Consider the following 24,051-nt stretch of genomic DNA (forward strand, 5'->3'; position numbering starts at 1 on the left):
GAGAGTGGGCTTAGCCCGCTCTCCCTGCAGATGAGCAGTCATTCAGCCCTGGTCGGCCGCATCGGCTGCCCCCATGACTACTGGCTCCGTCACGGAACTGGTGGGGACTGCGGGGATCGGGGGCCACTCGGCCCTTGGAAGTCCCAGGATGCTCCATGTGAGCACATGGAGAATTCTGGGGGGACCCCCAGTACTGGGAGGCTGCTTGGAGGCTGCTTGTAGCCTCCCAGTCAGGGGTCTACCCGTGTGTCACCACATGCCGTGGCGGCACACGAGCAGGGAAACGAGATTAACGGAGTACCTGCTCTTAACCTCATTTAAGGGGAGGGTGTTTTAGGCGGGTCAGCTGCCTTGGGAGCACCGGGTTCGCCTGTGAGCCCGCTGGTTCCCACCATCACTGGAAAGCGGGCTAAGGGAGCTTAGTCCGCTTTCCCATGATCGTGAGAATAGCCTCAGTGTCTGAAACTTCTATGGAACAGATTGTTTCTTTGAACTAGCTTGTTTCACTTTCTGAATGTAATCTCTCTCTCTCTCTTCAATTTTTATACTATCTTTCATAATGCATCTGAAGGCAGTTTACAAAAGTTAAAATATAATAACATTTCATAAAAGTTACATTTAATACCTTAAAATCAGTTAAACATTAAACTATAAAACACCAAGAAACAAGCAAGAAAGCTGAGAATCTGGCAGCCTCTAGGGGGTAAAATAAGTAAATAAAAAGGTCTTTAGTTGTTCTTTAAAAGCAGCCACAGCTGTCACAGAGCTAATGTTCACTGGGAGAGCATTCCAGAGTCTGGGGGCAACAACAGAGAAGGCCCTGTCCCATGTGCATGACAGTCTAGCCCCTCTCAACATCGGCACATGGAGCAAAGCCCCCCTGCCCATGTTACTATATGAAGTTTTGCTGATGGATTATTGGGTATCTGGTTCTCCTTCAAAATAAAGGTGTTCTTTTTATGTAGGAAAAATGTGCATTTTGTAGGTACATGAAATTGTCATAGACAATAATGGCTCTCAACCTTGAATCCAAGTTCCAGGTCATGGCAAGACTAACTGTTAGGGCTCAGACTTGAACAAAGTAGCCTCATTGTTGCCATTGGAAACCAGATGGGTGCTGAAATTTGGCAAGGATAGTTTTCTCATTATACCTGTATTAATCACTGAATTTCAGAGACAGATAATACAGGTAATTCTCAGATGGAGATTTTGTATTAGAGATAGAGATAAGAACAACAATGTTTGGAACAAAAAACCCGAAAACAAATTGTGGTCGGGGAGAGAAAGTATCCAAATAGAAAGAATCTATTTTGCGAGGAAGGATTTGTGGAAAATGGCCTCTTTCTCAAAAAAAGGAGCTGCAAGTTGAATACCTGCTGTACTGTATTCAGAAAGACTGATTTGTCTCAACTGAACTAGTTAGTTGCGCTAATAGTCTCCATTTTTGGCACATTTTATCATGAAAAAGCATCAGGCACCAATTGATAAGGCTTAGAGTTTACCTTGTTTAAAAAAAATTAAAAAACTTGGATAAGAGCTTATACAGTAGATTGTCTGACAAGGTACCTGTCTGGGATTGTGGATCAGAAAAGTAACTATATGCAGGCCATTTGTCAAAAACATATCTAATGTCTTCATGTGGTGACAACATCAGGAAGTGCTGTGAGTTAGGTTAAGATGCAGAATGTTATGATCTTTCCTGCAAGTTTTTGAAGATGTAGAACTATTGGTGACATTGCTGAAGCACAAATGCCTTGTGAGTTTAGTTTTTCTGCAATTCCATATTGTCCAAAATACAGATTTTGACCCAATGTCTCCCAAAGTGGGGGTAGGAGATGTATTTTGGGCAGCTTTGCACATAGGTTCACAGATATTACTTGCCCACCCCAAGGTGCCCACCTGCCTGTTCATGCCTAGGTTACATATTTGTGGCACCATTTGTGGCCTGAAGAAAAGAGAATCTGCTCCACTTTAAAAAAGCTTGATAGACTGGAGTTGATACTCACCATAGGTTAATAGTTATTTACAAGCTTGATTTAAGACAACAAATACATGGGAGAACAGGAAGAGGGAGGCACAAAGACCTGAAACAGTGGTTGATGTGCCAGAATACATGCCTGAGCTAGAATGGAGGCTATACCAGTAGACTGCCAAACCCAGACGGCCCTGTAGTGGGTACCTTCAGATCACTATTTTGGTTCCATTCAACAGAGTATGAAGGAACTTAGGAAGCGACCCAATACCGAGTCAGACCTTTGGTCCATCTAGCTCAGTACTATCTACACTGACTAGCAGCGGCTCTCCAAGGTTACTGGCAAGAGTCTCTCTCAGCCCTACGTGGAGATGCCAAGAAGTGGACCTTCTACATATAAACATGCAGAATACATTTATTGTTAAATTTATGTACCACCTTGGGATTGTTTTAATGAAAGACAGTATATAAATTTAACAATAAAATTACAATAAAACATTCACTGAGCTATGGTCCCATCCTATTACAATGCTCGCATGTAGTCTCCCATCCAAATGCAAACCAAGAGAGGGCTGCTTAGCAAAGGGGACAATTCATGTGAGACCACAAGACCAGCTCTCCTCCTCCAAAAGGGCAGTGTACACTCATCACTCTTGACCACATGGATATATCAAGCTACCTTTCTACTACCAGACTCTTGGTCCTTTTAGTCCACTACTACCTCTTACAATGGCAGCACCTCTTTCTAAAGATTGCTATCCTTTTTTAACTGAAGAAGCTAGGTATTGAACCAGGGACCTTCTGCATGCAAGCTACAGTATGTGCTCTCTCACTGAACTGTGACCTCATCATCTACTTCTAGAATATTCTGCTTTTCTTCAGTGGTCAAAGTTATCCAGGCGCAGTCACAGATTACTGCTGCCACTTCAGAGGCAGGGCTGTGCAAATGACTTTGTGGTGGCCTTCCCCAACACATTTTGTCATTTTAACAGCTGGCAAGGGGAGCTTCTGCCCTATGTCTTCTGTGTGCCAGAACTGGCACAAAAAGGAGCAGAGCCCATGGGCTCTTTTGTTTTTTGTTTTTTGCAAGGAGGGTAACCATCCAAGCTGGAAGCATCCTCCTTTCAGCTACCAATGAGGACAAATACTACATGGAGGAGAAAACCAGATCTGCCTGTAAAGAGGAAAATAGCTCTTGAAATAGTTGCTGGCAGAGTGTGTGAGGTGGTGGTGGGGCGGGTCTCAGTGCATTTCTAAGAATCCTTTCAGCTGGGAGCAGGGCCCACTTTTCTGAAGAACCTCCTTGGGATGTCTAAGGTTGGCTCAGCAGAGTAGCCATTTGGGTAGTGCGAATCAGCCATGACACTGAGGCATCAGATAGCAGATGGTTCCAAATAGAGGAACCATTAAGTAGAGAGGTCTCTCACACAAGCCTACTTTTCTTTTCTGCTCTAATACATGATGGTAAGCCTCTTCACCTTTAGTGTGTCAATTGAAACAAGTCCTAGTTGGGGATCTGGAAATGGAAGTGAATAATAAAACAAAGACCCCACCACAGATAGAATTAATCTTCTCTTTTTCATCAAGCCCTGAGGTCTCAAGGATTAGCTTTTAAGAGGCGTGGCCATTCAGTTTTGTGTAGAGCAGTGTGCAAATGCTGCACAGTGGAAAGAAATCAGGCTAATCTGATGGATTGGACTGTGACTCAAGATCCCATTGTGTTCCCACAGTCATCTGGGGAAGTAGTGGAAAAATCTCCTCAAAACTCTGCATCCACCTAAAGCACCCCCTTCTGGTACAAGCTGGGGCAGCTGTGATTTTATAACAGGAAGAGGTTCCACATATCTTACCCCTCCCTCTCAGAGACATAACAGGGTGAGCTATCTCTTGACAAGAGCTTTCTCCGCTAGGCTCTTCAAGCAGAGGGTTTTCCTGCTCTTCAATGAGAATACTAGAGCTAAAAGAAGATAAGCTTGTCTGTTTATAGAGTTCTCTCACTAATTCAGATAATCCAAGAGGGTGTCTCCAAGGGCAACAATAAAAGAACCTGTCATATTTCTTCTGACTTGTCTGTCTCTTTGCTAATTTTTTTTTGGTTTTTTGTTAATGGATGCTCAGGAATTTATGAATGCTCTAGAATTGCCTATTGGAGGGCCCTGTAGCAGTAGTAGTTCCTGGCAGTGGAATTGTAAGAGATGAAAGGACTAAGCCCATTTTAATCAAGTCTCACAAGGCCTCAACTTTAACTGATAGAGAAGCCTTAGATGACACCTCTTTCCCCAGGGTTTCATATTCTGTGTCTTAAGTAGGGATGTGCACAAATTGATTTTTTAAAATTTGATTTGTGCCCAAATTGAATCACCCCTGATTTGTTTTGTGTCCGAATCAGTTCCCCTGAATCACCCCAGATTCGATTTGGATTCGATTCGATTTGGATTGATTTGGACCACTTATAAAGATCCCTGGGGTACCAAATTTGGGTGGTGGGTAAGTCCCCATGGGTGCCACCTACCACTCAAAGTTCAAGGCAGTGGGGCACTTAGTTGATTTTTAATGATTTTGTTTAGTTTTTATTGATTTTGTATATTTCCACTATAGGAAATAATGGGGATTTGAAGTCACCCTATCCTAACCCTAACATGGATCTCCAGCTTTTTTTTTTTTTTTAAGCTAAGCTCTAGCCCTTGTAGAAGTGGAGTTATGGAGCAAAATGTATGGTCACTATTCTTTAAGTGTTTGGATTCTTTGGTGTATAATAACTTTTCCTCATAATGAATCCCTATGTGGATTCAGTGCACACCTTGATTTCTTCTGTTTATTTTGACTGTCATTGGACAGTGCCAACTGTCAACTGCCATGTGCCAACTACACTGCCCCACCTGCAAGGCAGTGGAGTATTCCGTGGTTTTTTAAAAGGAATATTGAAGTGTTTAGATTCTTTGCTGTCTAATAATTTTTCCTCATAATTAACCCCTGTGAGAATTCATTATACACCTTCATTTCTTCTGTTTGTTTTGACTGTCATTGGACAGTGTCAACTGTCAACTGCCATGTGTCTATTACATCCCTCCCCCCCGAACTGGTTTACTCAGTTTATTTTTTAGGAATTGTTGAAGTGTTTAGATTATTTGGTGTCTTCATTACACACCTTCATTTCTTCTGTTCATTTTGACCCTACTGCTTTGGGGGTGGGGGTGGGGAACTAGTGGCATCCCATGTACCAACTAACCCTCAACCCACTGGGTATTCAGTTTATATTTTAGGAATTTTTGAGCTGTTTAGATTCTTTGGTGTGTAATGAATCCTCATAGAGATTCATTATGAGGAAAGGTTATTAGTCACTAAAGCGTCTAAACACTTGAAAAAATTCCTAGAACATAAACTGAGTAGTACCCCACTATCTTGCAGGTGGGAGTTGGCACATGTCAGTTGAAAGATGGCACTGTCCAAAGACAGTCAAAATGAATAGAAGATATGAAGGTGTGTAATGAATCCTCATAGGGATTCATTGAGGAAAAGTTATTATGCACCAAAGAATCCAAACACTTGAAAAATAGTGACAGTACATTTTGCTCCATAATTCCACTTCTACAAGGGCTAGAGCTTAGGTTTTGTTTTGTTTTTTAAAAAAATGAAAGCTGAGAATTTGGGGGAATTAATAGGAGGAATCCGAATCTCATATAGATTCAAATCGAATCTGGTGCGATTAGATTTGGACCCAAATCTAGCCAATGGACCACAGGGACGATACGTTCTGTCTCCAAATCACCCGAATCAGCTAGATTTGGGTACAAATTGGTTTGTACCCGAATCGATTCGCACATCCCTAGTCTTAAGGAATTCATGGAATATATATCATAAGAGAATATTGTCCTCCATGCACCTTGTATAGTCAAAACTGCTGCCTTTGTGCAGATACATGCTAAGACACTATGCATTATTTATTCTGCCTGCACCATGGCAGCAGATATTGTGATCAGTCTAAATCTATGGCTTTAAATAAATATAGACTTAATGTTAACTCTGAGGCTAATCTAGTAGGGTGGTGCATGAAACAGACTTTGCATTTTGTTTCAAGCTCAAAAGAAAACACACATAGCCGAAACGTTTAGTTGAAATGGCGGTCAACCTGTTTGTTTTGATGGAACAAAACTTGAAACCTTTTGAATATAGGTTGAAACCTTGAAACCTTTTGAAAGAGCCCCTGGTGGCGCAGTGGTAAAACTGCCGCCCTGTAACCAGAAGGTTACAAGTTCGATCCTGACCAGGGGCTCAAGGTTGACTCAGCCTTCCATCCTTCCGAGGTCGGTAAAATGAGTACCCAGAATGTTGGGGGCAATATGCTAAATCATTGTAAACCGCTTAGAGAGCTTCGGCTATAGAGCAGTATATAAATGTAAGTGCTATTGCTATTGCTATTGCTAATATTTCGGCCATAGGGGAGAATGGGGAAACTTGAATCACCCCATTGTTCCCCATGGGTAGCTCCTAGGGACATCCCAAAGTTGGTTGGGTGGTAGGGCATGATGGGTGCTACCTACCACCCAACCCACAAAAGAAATGGGCAAGCAGGCAATTTTAAACAATTTTTTAACCTTTCCCCCAAACCCCCATAGGATCAAAAGCCAGTGCCAGAAAACCAATCAGCAAGGGAAAACAGTCCTCTGAAATGGCACTCCAAACGTTGAAACATTTTGAATTGAAACAGGATTGTTTTGTTCCGAGCTTGAAACAGACCCTTTATTTAATGGTGGTTTTATTTTGAGTTTGTAACACTCAAAACTGCCCGTTTAGAGTTGAAATGTTTCAACATTGAAACGTTTTGCATATCCCTCCTATCTATTACTCTCTTCCTGAAGGGCATTCCTTTTGGAGATTCTTTGGGAAATGTTTTGATAGAATCATAGGACAAGAAGAAGCTTATTCCTTTATTCCCAAGATGAGAAGATGCCATCTGAACCCACTAATAGTTTCTTATGTCCATTTAAAAAGGGATCTGTTTAAACTTGGAGATCATAAAGTGTTTGCAGGTTCTGACATGTTGCCAATATCCTGATGGTACCAGGGAGGTTTCAAAAGTTTCTTCAGTAGGCAGTTGGATTATCCAGATCATTCAAGAAGTTTATTCTCAAGATGTGTTTGTTCTTCCTCCAGAGCACATTCTCATATTCCAAAAGTTCCACATGTACTCCAGCTTAGAGGACCAATCACTATTGATACAAGGTGCTTCCATTCCAACTTTCTTCTGCTCTGAGGGTTCCCCCTGGCTCCCCCTCCCCCAAAGCTGATGGTCTTCCTAGTGACTTATTTGCATCCTCATGAAAGTCATATTTACTTGACAACTTAATCTTTTCAAGAAACCTTTCACAGTAGTGAAGTGCCTTAGTAACTAGTTTTTTGTGGTTTTTTTTAAAGTAAACTTTTAAAAGAATTGTCTGGTTCCATGATCCATGGATAGGGGAGAGATTATTCAAATTTCCATCTCACCACCTGCAAAATTTGCCAGAGTAGAATTTATATAATTGGTGTCACCCCAGGGTCATGTGACTGCATAAACTCTGGCCTGTGGGCCAGATTTTATTCCTGGTCTGTACTGGCTTATTCTGTCTCATCAGGATGTGATTGCAATTGATTGTCATCTTTGTGTACCATGGATGCAGGATGTGACTGCAAACTTCAGGTGGTCGATTATTCCAAATTAGCCATGTTGTTTTTGTTGTTTTTTACATTTATATCCCGCTCTTCCTCCAAGGAGCCCAGAGTGATGTACTACATACTTGAGTTTCTCTTTCACAACAACCCTGTGAAGTAGGTTAGGCTGAGAGAGAAGTGACTGGCCCAGAGTCACCCAGCTAGTTTCATGGCTGAATGGGGATTTGAACTCGGGTCTCCCTGGTCCTAGTCCAGCACTCTAACCACTACACCATGCTGGCTGTCTCTCTCATGTGTGGGAATCCCTCTTGGAGACATCAGAGGTAACAATGGACACAAACCTGTTGGCCTGAGGAGGCTCCTGCAAGAGTCTGGTAACTCAAGACAAGTGTCTTCTTAGTTCATTCACTGCAACAAGTTGGTTAACGTTCAGTTGGTTTGCCAGTTTTCACACTACGGCATTGGGGGACTTCTGCTGGTCCCATCAGACAGTATCACAGTACTCACAAAGCACATGTGAACAGGCAAGGTAGGATGAGATCCAGGTTGCTACTTCAGGAAGCATGGCCTTTCCTTTGCTTGGCAGTATGTGCCCTACAGCTTTAGCAGCTGTTCTTGTGAGTGAAATTCATAACACCAAAGCGGACTGGTTGAACTGTCAGAACTTGGAAGAGGAGTCTGAGCCCCAGTTATTCTTCTCTGTCCTGCAGATGATGTCTTCAGATAGTCAACAACAATGTCCACAGATTATTTACAAGTTTTATTTTGTGTTGTAATTGGAAACTGTAGAGACACAAAGCACAATTATCTCAAGTTTTCCTTCTTGCTTTCTTACTTGGTAACATTAATCTCTATTATGATTTGAAAAGTTAGGGTGAAGAGACTATATGTAATTCTCGTCGCCTCTTATTGGCCAAGAATAGTGTGGTTTTTGGTGCTAGTGGTCTAGGTGTCTCATGGATCCTCCCAGTTCTCCCTGAGCTATTGCAGGGACTCCTGCTATGTTTGGACCCAGCCTGGCTCCACACTACTGCTTAGAAATTGACAGGCACATCCTAGAGTCCCTTGCTTATAATAAGAGCACATCTATGAGTCTACTTAGGAAGTATCCAAAAATTGGTTCAGATTAAACATTCTTTTTTATTAACATTAAAGCAATCTTGGCCTGTCTTTAAACAAGTTTAGAACAAGGTGTTCGTCCAAAGACTTTGTAACTCCAAGCAGTGGCCTGGCTGCTCTTCCAGAGGAAAAAAAAATAGAGAGAGTAATCTCTGGTCATGCTCTTAAAGCATTTCCTTGGGGGGATTTCTTTGCTGAACCTTCTGACTGTTCACTGGTATCCCCTATGGAATTTGCACAAGGTTCTCAGTGTTCTTATAAGGAGCTTTTTACTCCTATCATGCCACCCATCCCTTAAGGTTCTAACTTGGAAGGTTTTATTTTTAAGTGCCCATAATTTCAGGCCTTTCTTTCTTATTTGTCAGAAAGGAATGGTGTGCCTTCTTCACTTACAATCATGTTGTGGAGCATCCAGCATCAGCACATTATTCCATCAAGATGTCACATTACTTACTTATACTTTATTATGTTCATAGACCAGAATAACAAAGCAGTGATACAATCATCAAAATATCAACATTAACAGAAAAATTGGTAACAGCAGCAAGATACCAAAATAACCATAGTACTTCTAAATTTCCCAGGCCACCCAGATGAGTTTTATGTTGAGTCGATATAAAAACACTCATGTCTCAAATTGTTGCAAAAATTTGTTTCTTAGCTACAAGGGCTTGCTGTATTCTTGTACCTCCTCTGGGGTTTTGACCCAATTGGTCATGGGAATTTAGAAGATGTAACTTTCTTTTTGGCCTAAGCACCCCAAGGAAGATTTATGATACAGTATATGTGCAGGATCTTGAGGGTGTATGTTCAGTGGATGTGGAAGTTTCATAAATTTGAGGGTGCTCATTTCCTTTCATTATGGGAAAAAGTTTCAGCGGCTTTTTGGCTGGCTAGAGAAAAGCATTCATAAAGTGTGCCGTTGAGTTGGTGTCAACTCCTGGCGACCACAGAGCCCTGTGTTTGTCTTTGGTAGAATACAGGAGGGATTTACCATTGCCGCCTCCCATGAGATGATGCCTTTCAGCACTTTACTATATCGCTGCTTCCCGATATAGGTGTTTCCCATAATCTGGGAAACATACCAGCAGGGATTCAAACCTGCAACCTCTGGCTTGGTAGTCAAGCCATTTTCCCGCTGCGCAATTAGGCGGCTAAAAGTGTGCATACAAGTTGCATACAAGTTTTGTGGGGCTTCCCATCTGGCTTCATTGCCTGTTTAATGGGGTTGATGACATAACCTTCAGAACTAACATGTATCCTTAGGGCCTCGGTGGGGTGGCTACTTTGGCGCCTGCTTCTTCTTCTGGATGGTCTCTGTCCGCCAAACAAATGGGCTTCAGCTGGAGAGTGAAGGCCTAGTCGGGAGTTTGCAAGCTACTTTTTTCTCACTCCTTATTGGTGAACCCTCCCTAACAGCACCCATGAGGTCACCTGACAGTCCCTTACCTCCTCAGTTTTTTTTAATCATCCACCAAGAGAATAACATATTGGGCTAGTCGGCTACCTCTTGTTTTCCTTTTCTCATATTCTTTATTTTTAAAAAAACGTTATCTCTCTCTTCAGAATTTTTATTTGTGTTTTATTCCTTCTCTCCCTCCTCTTCTTGTCCTCTGGCTTTCACCTTTTGTGTGTGATTTTCCCTGAAACCCCCCTCCCCGGGGTTTCTTGCCCTTCCCTGCTAGGGAAAGTTTTGAAGAGCATTTTTAATCTGGTTTATGGCCACTAATACTTTGTTTAAATGTTGTTCATGGTGTGGGGCCAAATTCCCTCCCTCTGACGGCCACCAGCTGTGCCTGGGAGAGGCTCATGTTATACAGTCTTGCTCTCATTGTCAACAATTTACTAAGCAGGCCCATCACAATAGGTTATTGTTATTGTTTATTTACGATCTTAGATCAAACATCAATATACACAGAATATACACAGTAAAAAGAGAAAACAATAATGGAAACAAAGTCTAAAATGTCATCAAATATATAAAATCAGGAATCTTTGACAGTAACCGATTGCTGTGCTCTAGCTTCTCTTAGTTTGGTCAATCTATAACAAAATTTAGCAACCGCCAGGGATATTGTTGGGTCCCTGTCTTCTAATAAGCATATAAGAATTGTCTCCACTGAGTGGCTTTGGAGATCTTTCAGATACTGAGATAAAAATAAATCTCTTTCATCAGTATAAAGTGGACAATGTAACAGTGAATGCATCAATGTTTCGGGAGCAGCTCCGCAAAGGCATGGTCTCTCCTCATAGGGGTTTCTCTCAAATTTCCCTACTAGCATCGCCGAGGGTAAAGCATTCAAGCGAGCTCTTGTAAACGCCCAGCGCAGCTTTGGTGAATAGATTGTATAGAAATAAGAGGCTGTGACCCAGTCTTTCTTGGTGCTTAGGAATTGTAGCGGCCTATTTACAGAGGCCCTTTCCTCCTGGATTGTACGGCTAAGGGCCATTTTGTGTGAAAATGTGCTTCTCATCCCCAATAGTATGGATACTCCTGAATGCCCTCTGGGACTGCTTTCCTTGGCCGAACACACCCATTCCGAGCCTTGGGCCTTATCAGTGGAGTGCGCCTTGTGGCTCTGAGACCCAGCATGGTCCCTCTGACTGCTCCACCTATGGAGCCTTCTAACCCAGCTCCCTTGGGACTGGTGATTTCTCTGGGTACATGGTTGGCTTTGGCCCTGGTCTAGAACTTTACCTTATTAGGAAAGAAGAATGGGAAACCAGATCCACCTATCTGACAACTCACCTCATTCCCTCAGTCTTTCATTGACCGATGCAGTTGCTACACCTTCAGCTGCCTTCCTCTGCTTCACTACCTGTCTATGATAGATTTGGATCTTATTAGTGAGTATTTTCTCTGATTACTTTCTTCCCATTTGTTGTATTTTTCTGTTTCTTCCTACTTCTTTCCGCTATATTTTGTGGTGTTATTTTACTTGTCGTTTCCCTCACACACACACAGCCAGCCTCTTATCTGTGCTGAGCACAGATAAGCCCAATGGCAGCATTCCAAATACTACAACCCACACTTTTGCCCATACACAGTCCAGTCTTAAACATGATACATTTGGATAGGTTATTATTAAGATGTATACAGCAATAAACAATGGGACCAGCATTTTCAAATCTTCGTCATACTCTTGCTGTCATGATAGCAAGGAAAAATAAGTCACCTGAATGCAGGTGAGGTTCAAGGAGTCCAGCAGACTGGGGGTGTGCTTCAGGAAGGTCTGAGCAGACTCCAAAGAGTCTGCTCAGCCTGCCTAGAAGGACCCTGGGAAATAAGATGACTGGGCTGGCCTTTTTTGCTGGCTATTGGTCAGAATACGTAAACTATTCTATTCTGATTGCTTAGGGGCTGGGCTAGTCCCTGTCCACCCTTAGGGAAAGAAAAGCACATCCTGATTGGTGTGGAGGCACTAAATATGCAACTTGGGTAGTGGATAGGTATGACAATTACTTCATTTTGTGGCAATCGATCCCACTGAACACCCTAAGGAGGAAATGGCTTTACAAAGGAACTTGGAAAACAGACTAAAAGCCAGTGCCATCTACTGCCAAGCAGTGAAAACGCAAAAGCAACATTCAAGCAAGAGAGACAGACACACATCCTAGCCTATTTGCTGGACCTCAAGAAGTTGGGTTTGGGCATGGCTTCCATCAGAGTCCATCTGGTGACCATTTTGGCCCATTGGTCTAGTCCCAGTCGTACCTCTCTGCTCAAACACTCAGAGGTGAAGCACTTCTTAAAGGGCCTAGCCCGACTGTACCCAGACCTCCCTGCGGTCTCACCATCTTGGGACCTTCTGCTAGTCCTGACCATCTTGATGAAGAAACCATTTGAACCCCTGGCCAATGTGTGCTTACTTACCTTCAAAACAGTTTTCCTTTTGACAATTACCTCTGCCCAGAGAGTGAGCGAGTTTCGAGCTCTTTGATCTGTCCCACCTTACCTGAATGTCCATGCTGACAAAGTCATGCTCCATCCAGACATCTCTTTCCTCCTGAAGATCGTCTCATCTTTTCATAGGTCACAGTTGATCAGCCTTCCAGTCTTTTCCCCCAATCCTTCTACTGTCTATGAGAGGTGCTGGCATACACTTGATGTTTTCAGGACCTTGGCCTTTTACATGGACAGGACTTTATCGTTTAGATCCTCACCTTCTCTTTTCATCACCTATGGTGAACAGAATAAAGGTCACCAAGCCTCCTCTCAATCAATCTCTAATCGGATTGTCCACAGTATTTAATTGGCTTACCTGCTGGTGGAACTCCAAACACCCTCATTGGTTAAGGTTCATTCGACCTGTGCCCTAGCTACATCTACGGCCTTCAGCAGAGGTTTACCCCTGGACTCCATCTGCAGGGCTTCCACATGGGCTTTCCCCTCCTCCTTCATTAAGCATTATGCTTTGGATGTTTGGGCTATGAGTGATGCTGCTTTTGGTCATGCAGTTTTGCAGTCCATTTTCTCCTAACATCTGATTTCCTTCACTTGATGTTGCCTTATGGGTGTCTCAGCTTCCCAACCTCAAATGATATAAGCTTGCGATACACCCATTTGTGTGATGGACAGAGACCACCCAGAAGAACTCCAATTGCTTACTTGTAACTGGGGTTCTTCTGTTGGACATCTGTCCATTCACACACCTTCCCGTCCTCCCCTCCAGAGAGCATGTCTCATGGGTGGCAGACTCCTTAACATAGGAGGTAAAGGATTGTCAGATGACCTCATGGGCGCTGCTAGAATGGGATCAGCAATCAGGAGTGAGAAAAAGGTAGCTTGCAAACTCCCAACTCGGCTTTCACTCTCCAGCTGAAGCCCATTTGTATGAATGGACAGATGACCGCCAGAAGAACCCCAGTAAAGGTAAGCGACCAAAGTTCTTCAGTTCAGTACTATAAAATGCATGTATTTGCCTTTACTGACACTGCCATAGCAAGGTGAGTGTTCCAGTAAGTAGTTTTCTGTAGAATGTTTTGCAGCTAGGAACTCTATCCAGGATAGCCATATCGCTGATTTACCTTCCACTCCTGGATAACCTCCACAACTGAAGGAGAAAGGAATGTTGGATTTATTGTGGATGTTTTGGATGTTTATTCTCTTCAGTGAATGAAGGTTATCTAGACCCACACAAGGGTTGTCTTGCTGCTACAGCAGAGATCAGAGATGTCTCCGACTCCCTGAATCAATAGAATAGTTTGAATCCTGTCAATGACTTCTCGTCTTCTCCCTCCCTCCAAACCGCCATTGGCACAAATCCAGTCGGCAGGGACCAGGGACTTTTTCATAGTGGTCCCTAGTCTTTGGAATGCCCTCCCAGAAGGCCTTTGTCAGTCTCTTTCCTTGATTAGCATTAAAAAGAACATAAAAACCTTCCTTTTTACGCTTTATTGTAAGCTGCCCTGAGCCACAGTGTGCTGGGGGGATGGGATATAAATATTTAAAATAAAATAAAATAAAATTGTACTGGTTATGTATGTGTGAGGTTTAAGCTGAAGCAATGTTATTTTTTTAGATATGTGTGCATGATAAAATGTTTGCAGAATGCCTTAAGAGTTACTCAGAAATGTGAATATAAAGAATTTTCTTAGTTGGATAATGTTAGTGTTCTCTGAAAAACAAGAATGTTGTGCATTGTATGTTTCTATGATAAAACAGAACATTTTGTTACAGTTTCTTCTCTAGATACAGAAAAAACCAAAGGTCCTTGTGAGAAAGGAGCATGCGACATAGCAAGAAGATTACGAAAGGTACAGTAGAAAGGAAAGGAAATAAAGTTTCAAGAGAAGTTGCTTACTCTTTCTAGCTCATTATTTGAAAAGTCAATGGAATGGCATGAAAATTCTTGCTCCATAAATAGAGATGGCAGGGGTCTGAGGGAAAAATAGGAAATATTTATGGTTTAAATCAGGACTGGTTTGTCTTGCTAATCATGAGCTAAGTTGACTACAAGGACATGTCCTCTTGTGCCTTAATAACTGATTAAAGAACGAGAAGCAGGATAGGAGTAAATGGACAGTTCTCAAGATGAAGGGAAGTAAGCCGCAAGATTTCCAGAGGATCTGTATTGGAACTCATGCTATTTAAAATATTTATAAATTAGCTGGAATTAGGGATGAGCAGTGAGGTAACAAATGAACTGCATAGAGTTCCCAAATGATTTCGAACTGGGTAAATGGGCAACAAAATGGCAAATGAGGTTCTGTGTGAGTAACTGTACAGTACTACACATTGGGGCACAAAATCCTAACCAAACACACATTGATGAATTAGAAAGATCTTGGAGTAATGGTGGATCACTCCACTGAAAACATCAACTTGGTGTGCAGTGGCAGTGAAAAGAGCAAATTCTGTGTTAAAGAAAGGAAAGGGATTGTGTGGAAATGTTATTGTAATTCATTAACAATAAACCTATGATCCATCCCCTCTGCCTACAGGGGCAGAATAACAATGTTGTATACACTGAAGACAGGAAGCCAAAAGAATAGGTGAGGGACAAGTGGGAGGTTAAGGGTAGGGAGGAAGAGGCTTGGGCAGCCTAGTTTATATATCCTCTTCCCTGGCCCTCACTTCTTTCTCATTTCTTAGCTGAAGACTTTTGATGAGTGTGCTCCTCTCCTAGATGCATCCAGGACCATCTGAGTTGCTGGATTCATCCATGAGTGAAATACATCTACTTGAACCTGAAATAGCATGGCGTTGTCATTATTATCCAACCCTGTTCTGTTTACATTTTTAAAATCTTGGGCTTATTTCCTGTTACTTTTTCATAGAATGCCTTTTTTATTTACTATTATCCCTGTGCAAAAGAAAAGGAAGTTGCACCTTTTTTCTTGAAGTTCCCTGTTTATTGTCTCTCACAGTGATATATTGGCACTTAGCAGCTCTTTGAATTCTTTACCTAAATGCCAGAGCTTCAGTTTTCATATTGTGGAGCTGCTGGTAGCAACTTCATTAAAATAGAATTAAACTATGCACTTCAAAGTAGATTAAAATCTCAGTATTTCATGCTTCAGTGGTTGAATTTAGTCCCTCTATTTAACTTGATAACTCTTCAGAAGACAATTAAATTTCCTATGCAAGCATTTGGAAAAAATATTTAGCAACATGAGCATAGAAGATATAGACTAGGAAACTGTATGTATGTTTCTACTGCTGCACACTGAACAATGTATTCTGCAAAACTATTCATGACAATGCCTTAGGTTTTTCATAAATATAGTTATTTTATACTACACGACTGTGATTTAGAACTGTGGACCAGTAGCAGTCATTCTAGGTAATGGAAAGGTCAAAGTCATCCTCTTTCATTTAGGAATTTGCATTTCACAGAGAGGGTCTTTTGAACTTGGTGGTTTCTGGATTGTACCTCTAAGCCCTGATCTGGAAGCAGGCTTCCATGTATAGATCAGCCTTGTGGATGTGGTCTGCACACACACATAAGAACACCCAAACTGAGCATTGCGGGAGTGGGCATCATAGTATTTGCATTATATGTGAATATTCAACAGTTGACTTTGACAATCAACTTGTTAGGAATGTGTAGAAGAACACTCATAATAGATGATCAGCCACACTTGTTCATGAGACTCTCTGAATTAGGTCCAAGTACAGATAAATTCCAACCATCACTGATGTTTATATTTTAACTGTGTCAGTGGCTAGATTTTCTACATGTTTCCATTTGTTCCTTAATATGAACTTAATGTCATACAATAATGGAGGCATCAGTATTGGTTTTATTGCTAAGGCTAAACTAAATTTTATATCGTATGGATTCAATCATATTCTTCTCTATATTGAGTTTATGTGATCAGAATGAGTGTTTTCTTTTTGTTTGTGCCTTCAGATTTTATTAGCTGCCCAGACCAAAATGTGTCTCTGAGATATGCAGTTGCAAATTGTCGCTTGGTTTACATGTTGGCTTGTGATACTAACTGAACGGTGCAATTCCAATTTCTTTTCACCTTTTGGATTTCTTGTACACTTTTTTGCATTTCTTCCAACTCCTCACATTTTGGAATGTGTTTGTCTTCCTGACCCTCCTCATTCTTAACAAATGCAAGAAATGTTCCATAGAGGTCCATATATCTTTAATGACATCTAAGCAACTAGATATAATGTTGGAGAAACGTGAATGCATCTCCTGATATATAAAATGCATCTCCTGATACAGTATATTCCTCTCTTGATATATAAAATGCTATATAAAATCCTCCTCCCCCCCCCATGGTGGACCTGATAAAAGTTCCACTGTCACTTCTGAGGATAGGTTGCCTAACTAGAATGGTGACTTTTTGGAAGGATGGTGCAATGCAAGGGGCTACTTTTAGTATTTGAAAATAGCCTTTTGTTGTGACCAGTGTTCCCTCTAATTTTTATCATCAGTGAGTGGAAAGAGTTTTATTCTGAGTGCCAGTATCAAGGCAGTGTGTGCACATAATGCTCTCTCACACACACACTCATGCACACACACGCACGGAAATAATTAATGCACAAATATTTTTATCTCCCCCGTCCCCAGGCCTCCACCTCAACATTCTGCCAGCACCCTGTTTCCCCCGCTCCCTGGTCGGGAAGCATTGCCCCATTTCCCCCCTCCCTGGCTGGGCTGCCACCACCTGCCTCCCTCCCCCCCCCACCAGACACAGTAGGCTTTGCCCCCCCCTTTACCTCTGAACACCCGCTGTGCAGTGCAGTGGGATGGGGGGCAGCAGTGAGCTCCTTCCCCCTCTCCTCCTCTCAAATGACTGCATGAGCTCTACTGTCTGCAGCCTGAAAGCTGTAAATGTTGGGCGGTGGTGGCAGGCCTGGCAGAGACTGTGCACCTGCCAGAAACTGCTGTGTGGGGGCCTGGAGGGTTGTGAGCACACACACGTGTGCACCTTAGAGAGAACAGTGGTTGTGACAGAACCAAACACTTTAAAAACAGTGACTAACATCCTGACTAACAAAGCACCAGTGTAGTACCAGTGCTTCTGAAGAGTTCCAGACTAACTCTACACTGGTGCTAGTGTGCATGGGGGAGAATTTCAGTGACGTCCCCTTCCCCCAGATGTCCTTGGTGTCACCTGAAAATATGCTTTTGAGGGCTGCTCAACCTTCAGGGACATATTTTTGGATGGCATAGAGCATTCTAGGGAATGGGGAGATTGTTGAGGCAGCAGTATAGCTTGGTTAGTAAAAGGCACCAGTGCTTCTCCTGTTGCACTGGTGCTTCGCTAGTCAGGATGTCAGCCAGTGTTCTTTTGAGATACTGGAACATTAAAAGCAACATTTAAAGCACCTTGAAACTCTCTTTGAAGAATGCAGCATGACTACTTTTAGTACAGGCCTAGTTCAGATGTAATAGCAGACTATGGTTTGATGTGACATGAACAAGCCTGCATATTTCTTGCACACTCCCCAACTTCTCCTTTGGCACCAAACCATGGTTTGCCATTGCATCTAAACCAGACAAACTGATTTGCATAGCCTCTAATTCGTCTGCAAAGCTGAATCGTAAACTGTGATCAAATGGTCTGTGAGCTAACTATGATTTTATGCAAACTACAGTTGCCTGGTTCAGATATAATGGCAAACTGTGGTTTAGTGCAAAAGATGAAGTGCAAGCAGAAATCAATGCATGAAAAGAAGAGGAAGCATGAAAGCCTAAATCTTATTAATGTAAGACAATACACCATGATTTGGCATTCATGTCTGAAACAAGCTTAGTGATTTCTAATATTAAAACAGAAATAGTTCATCCCATTCTTTCAATTAGTCCTGTAACTTCATATGTATTCTCTTTTCCATTTATTAAACTTAATACATAGAAACAAGAAGAAAAAGATTCAGATAATAAAAAATGATGTTACAGTTGCAGTGAACAAGCTGATTAACTCTGTCCCCTTTGTGTTGCAGAGGAAAACGGAAACAAATGTATTTGTGCCTTTTAACAAATTAGTTTACTCTTATCTCAAGCTACAGGAGCCTCATTGCTCTAAATATGGTACTTCCCAAGTATCTGTGCAGAGTTAATGGTATTGATGTATTCTGTACAGTTATCTAGTAGATAAGAAAAGAATTGCTTTTAATGTTTTCCCCCAAGAAAACAATTTCTGTTTCCTTCAGGCAAAAGACCTAATAGAGAAATTTTTCAATCAACAAGTTGAAGTTCTTGGGAAACGGACATCGCCGCTGCCTGAGATCTACTACATTGAAGGCACTCTTCAAATGGTGTGGGTTAATCGCTGTTATCCAGGCTATGGAATGAATGCTCTCTTACATCCAGATTGTCCTAACTGTTGTGGTAGGTAGAAAGTATAAATTATCTCCCAGACGGTATGCCTTGATTTTTCCAAAAGTTCCAGGTCCCTTTGCTTTCATACTTAAATTGACTCAGCAATTGCACAACATTTTACTGTGATCCTATTCAGTAATGTGGGTTGTGTACTTACTATACAGATTTTGCTGAAAGCTGGAAATTCTTAGCTTAGATATTTTTGAAAAAGTAATGGGTGAATAATATTAATTAATTATATTTGTACATTGCCCTAAACTTCCATCTCTGGGCAGTTTACAGCAAAATAAAACACATTAGAACCTTAAAATGATCTAAAACCACATGTCTAATGTTTTAGTCTAGCATGGGTGAATAAATGTATCTTTAAAGTCTTTTAAAAAGTTGTCAGAGATGGGAAGGTGCTTATTTCAGCAGGGAATGCATTCCAGAGTCTTGGGGCAGCAAAGAGAAGACCTGTCCCTGCTGGTATCAACTGCAGAAGAATCTCTCCAGATTCTATCAGTGGGTGATGGGGCTCATAGTGAAGAAGACGTTCTCTAAAGTACCCTGGGCTTAAGTTTAGGGCTTTATAGGTTTTATCCATCACCTTGTATTCTACCCTTTTGGTGGCCAGTATAGTTATTTTAATATAGGAGTAATATGGTCTCCAAAATGACTCAGAGACTAGCCTGGCTGCCACATTCTGTACCAACTGCAGTTTCTGGACTACATACAAAGACAGCCCACCACATAGAGGGCATTGCAGTAGTCAGGTCTGGAGGTTACCAGCATATGTACTACTGTTCTGAGGTCATTCATCTCAAGAAACAGATGCAGCTGTTTTATCAGCTGAAGCTGCCCACCGCCTCAACCTGGGACACCAGGGAAAGGTTTGGGTCCAAAACCACTCCCAGACTGCGTACCTGTTCCTTCTGGGGAAGTGTGACCCCATCCAGAACTGGCAGCTCAAAATTGTCTCCTGACCCCACACAATAAGTACCTCCGTCGTATTTGGATTCATTCTCAGTTTGTTATCCCTCATCTAGCCCATCACTGTCTCCAGGCAAGTATTTAGGGAAGTTATGCCTTCTCCTGATGATGTTGACATGGAGAAATAGATTTGGGTGTCATCAACATACTGATAACACCCTGCACCACATCTCCTGATGAAGTATCCCAGTGCTTTCATGTAGATGTTAAAAAGCTTTGGAGACAGTATGAAGCCCTGGGGGATGCTGTATAAAAGTTCACATTTTGAAGAGCAACAGTCTCCAAGTGACACAATCTGGAATCTGCCCGAGAGGAACCAGTACAAAGCAGTGCCTCCCACTCCAGATTCCCTCAGACAATCCAGAAGGATACCCATCAAGAGATCCAAAAGGACCAGTAGAGTCATACTCCCTCTGTCAATTCCCCATTAGAGATAATCCAGCAGGCTGACCAAGGCAGTCTTCACCTCATAGCCCACCCGAAAACCAGTTTGAAATGGATCTAGATAATCAGTTTCCTCCAAGACTGTGGAGCTGGGAGGCCACCACTCTCTCTCTCTCTTCATAGAAACGGCAGGGGCCAGTTCAAAGGCAGGGGTGGGACAACTCAAGGGCGGGGGAGAGTGTACTTACCCCTCCCTCGACTTCCTCCCTGCTGGCATTCTATTTGTAAAGGCTCCATCGGGGTGGCAGCATACTTCCCTGCCGCCTTGTGCTCTCTTTGGCTGGAAGTGCTAGGTGTGTGTGCACATATGTAGGACTTGTGTGTGTGCCCAACATGCTCATGAGCGAATGCACGCGCACCCAGCACTTCCGGCCAAAGAGAGAACAGGGCGGCAGGGAGATATGCTGCCGCCCTGATGGATACTTTACAAATGGAGCACTGGCGGGGGGAAAGCAGAGGGAGCGGTAAGTGCACTTAAAGTTGTCCTTCCACCTGCCTTCAAGCCTCCGAACCGCCCAGTGTCTGAACCTGTTCAGAGGCCTGTAAAGGGGCCTCCAAACAGGTCCATGCACATCCCTATCAATTACCTTGCCCAACCATGGAAGCTTCAAGGCTTTTAAACAACTCAGTTGGGCATGAGCCTGTGGATGCAATATGGGCAGAATAGAATTGCTTCTTTGCCACATATGTTGCTGGAGCATAGATCTCCAAATGCGTTCTATGTTGTAATCTGTTGGATTTGAGTTGAGTTGTCTTCCACTTGCGCTCCAGTCATCTACCTCTTGCGCTCCAGTCATCTCCAGTCATCTACCAGGGCAGCAATGGAAGTACCAGCAGAGCCAACACTATATCCTTCCAAGGCTTCTTGGAATCCTATTGGATCCAATAACGTTCTCAGGCGGACCATCCTAATTGGCCCCTAACTCCTTCAGAGGTTGTGGTCCTTCCATTACAACTAAATGGTGTCTTAACTACATGGTGGTCCATCCATGACAATGACAGGAGTCCCCACTCATAGAACACCACCCAGGACAGAATAAAAGCCCAGATCAAGTATGTGACCAGCAACATGTGTTGGTCCCGAGACCGCTTGGGATAGGCCCATAGTAGTCATGGTCACTATGAACTCCTGAACTGCCCTGGACAAATTGGTCTCAAAGTGAACATTAAAGCCCCCCCCCCCATAAGCCTGGGAGACTCCAATCCTGATACCAAGTCTGTCAGCTCAGTTAGGGACTCTGTTGGGCTGTGGGGTTATTGGTACACCAACAGAAGTCCCAGTCTATCCCTGGTCCACAAACTTAAGTACACACATTCAATATGGTCAGACACTTTGGCAGAGATCTGGGTAAGGGAGATTTTATTCTTATAGACCGCAATCTCTCCATTTCCCCACCTACGTCCTCTCATGTGCTCCTCAACAGAGTACCCTGGAGGGAGAAGCTGGGACCAAACTGGGCCACCAGCCTCCCCCAGCCAAGTTTCAGTGATACGTGTCAGGTTGACCCTTCCATCCATAAGCAGATCATGGATTATTTCTGATTTATTCTGGACCGACCTGGCATTACAAAGGAGCAAGGTGAGTGTCATGGCTCAGACTTAAGAATCAGAAGAATCAGAGCAGGAGGATTCGCCTGCTAGTGAGCCACAGCAACAAGAATTGGCAGAGAAACCAGACTCTGGAGCTGAAGATTCTCAACAGCTGCCAGACTTGGTTTCTGATGAGGAAGAGCCTGGGATTTCCCCTGTATTGAGATGACGTATCAAGAGATAGGCTCAGTGGGACTTGCGCAGGTGCGGGAGATCACAAGAAAGAAAGCCAAACTGCTGACTCAGGGAAGCCTGATTGGTTGTTGGTTCTGTGGAACCATATATATTCAACAGTCTCCCATGGCTGAGTTGCTGTTTGCAACTTCGCTGGCAGCTTATAGTGTGTTCTTGCATATTATATCTTTTCCGTGTTCCAGTTTGTCTTGTCTGTACTTCCCTGCATTGTTCTCTTTATTCCTTGTTCTGTGTCCTTTGCTTGTTTCATTCCTTGTTTTGTCTTTCCCTTCCACTTATTACTCAGTTATTGTTAGAGCGGGGTACCTAGTTTCAGTTCAGGGGACTTTATTCATTTACTGTTTTCTTTGTGAGCCTTTTATTTTCCTTCATCCAGTTTCGTTGCTGCTTTCTGTTTACTTTCATGGGGTTGTAAATCCTGTAGGGTTAGCCGGGCTATCAGTTCACGACAGTGAGGCTTTGTAGGTAGTTGGCACTGCTCCCCGAGATCAAAGAGCTGGCAGGACAGCCAGAAGGGGAAACAGTTATTAAATTTCTGATTTCCCTTCCCCTGTAATGGCCTGCTGACCTGCCAATGTTACTTCTTCTATTCCTCACCACTACCAGAATAGCTTAACAACCATTATTGGGGCAGCTATTACATGTTAATTACAAATGGGTTGATACGTTGTGCAAGCATCCTGGAAATCACATGAGAATGGAGGTACCTGGGCGCTGTTCCACATGGGGCACATCATGTGTGAAGCAGCTTTCCATGCAGTTTGGCCCTGCAGCTTCAGGTATACTAGCACTCCTTGCTGCGAAAGTGTTTCTCAGGCCTCAGTCTCAAATGGTCAGAGATGAGACTGAAAATATGAAGGGCAGTGCATATTAAAGTTTTATATTCAGAGGTTAGCTAGTACAACCACATGTATACTGTATATGTTTTCAGATTCACTTATTCTATGCTGACCATGTTGTTTTAAAATTCAGTTATAAATATATAGCTTTTATAGCTATATATTTTATAGCTTTAAAGCCCTTAACTGTTTGGGCCCTGGATATCTGAAGGACTGCCTGTTCTCAAATATTTCTGCCCTCTTGGCAAGGTCATTGGAGGGGGCTGTGCTCTGCGTGCCAACAATGAGGGAGGCCCAGCTGTCGTGCATACAGGACAGGACCTTTTCACTTATTGCCCCCAGGCTTTGGAATGTTCCTCCCAATGTCTCCATCAGAGTTTTCAGAAAGCAAGTGAAATCTTGGCTTTTTACCCAGGTTTTTATATGAGGGTTGTTTCTGTTGCTGCTGCTCTTCTGTATGTTTTAAAAAACGTTTAATTAGATTGGTATTTTTATATTCCAATTTAATATTTGTATTGTTTTAACTGTTTAATAGTTTTTTTTATTTTTAAATGTTTTGTAAACCTTGAGATTGTTTTAATGAAAGGTGATATAAAAACCTAACAATAAATAAATAATTGTAAATTGGTGGTGATTAGCTGTACTTGTGTACAGTGGATGGAAGGCTTCTCTTGTTGGAGACTTGTCCGCAGCCTGTGGGCCTATAGTCTACAATGTACATATAATCAGTATGATTTGTATGTGAAATAATGCAGATGAACTACTGCCTTTCTACCTAGGACAGTCCTGGCCTATTCATAGGTCTCTGCAGCAATTCAACTCATTTAGACTTTCAGAGATCTAATGTAATACTTGATGCTGAACAAGTTGCCTATCTCTGCTAAGATATATGTTATATTATGCAGAGTTTGGTGCGATTGGGTGAAGGTTTGGCTAGAAGACCTAAAGGAAATCTGACTGCTTATTTCTCAATTAAGCA

At 42.5% G+C, this 24,051-nt stretch overlaps 1 protein-coding gene across 5 annotated transcripts in view; it reads left to right on the plus strand.

The window, feature by feature from the left end:
• Positions 1-24,051, plus strand: part of ZPBP (zona pellucida binding protein) — a 79,988-nt gene that overhangs the window by 50,727 nt on the left and 5,210 nt on the right. For all 5 annotated transcript variants that reach the window (XM_053261369.1, XM_053261371.1, XM_053261374.1 and 2 more), the window contains 2 exons: positions 14,424-14,500; positions 18,864-19,041. In XM_053261369.1, coding sequence (XP_053117344.1) covers positions 14,424-14,500; positions 18,864-19,041 — 255 coding nt within the window. The remainder of the gene's footprint in view (positions 1-14,423; positions 14,501-18,863; positions 19,042-24,051) is intronic.

This window comes from Hemicordylus capensis, chromosome 6 (genome assembly GCF_027244095.1).
Source record: "Hemicordylus capensis ecotype Gifberg chromosome 6, rHemCap1.1.pri, whole genome shotgun sequence".
Lineage (NCBI taxonomy): Eukaryota > Metazoa > Chordata > Lepidosauria > Squamata > Cordylidae > Hemicordylus > Hemicordylus capensis.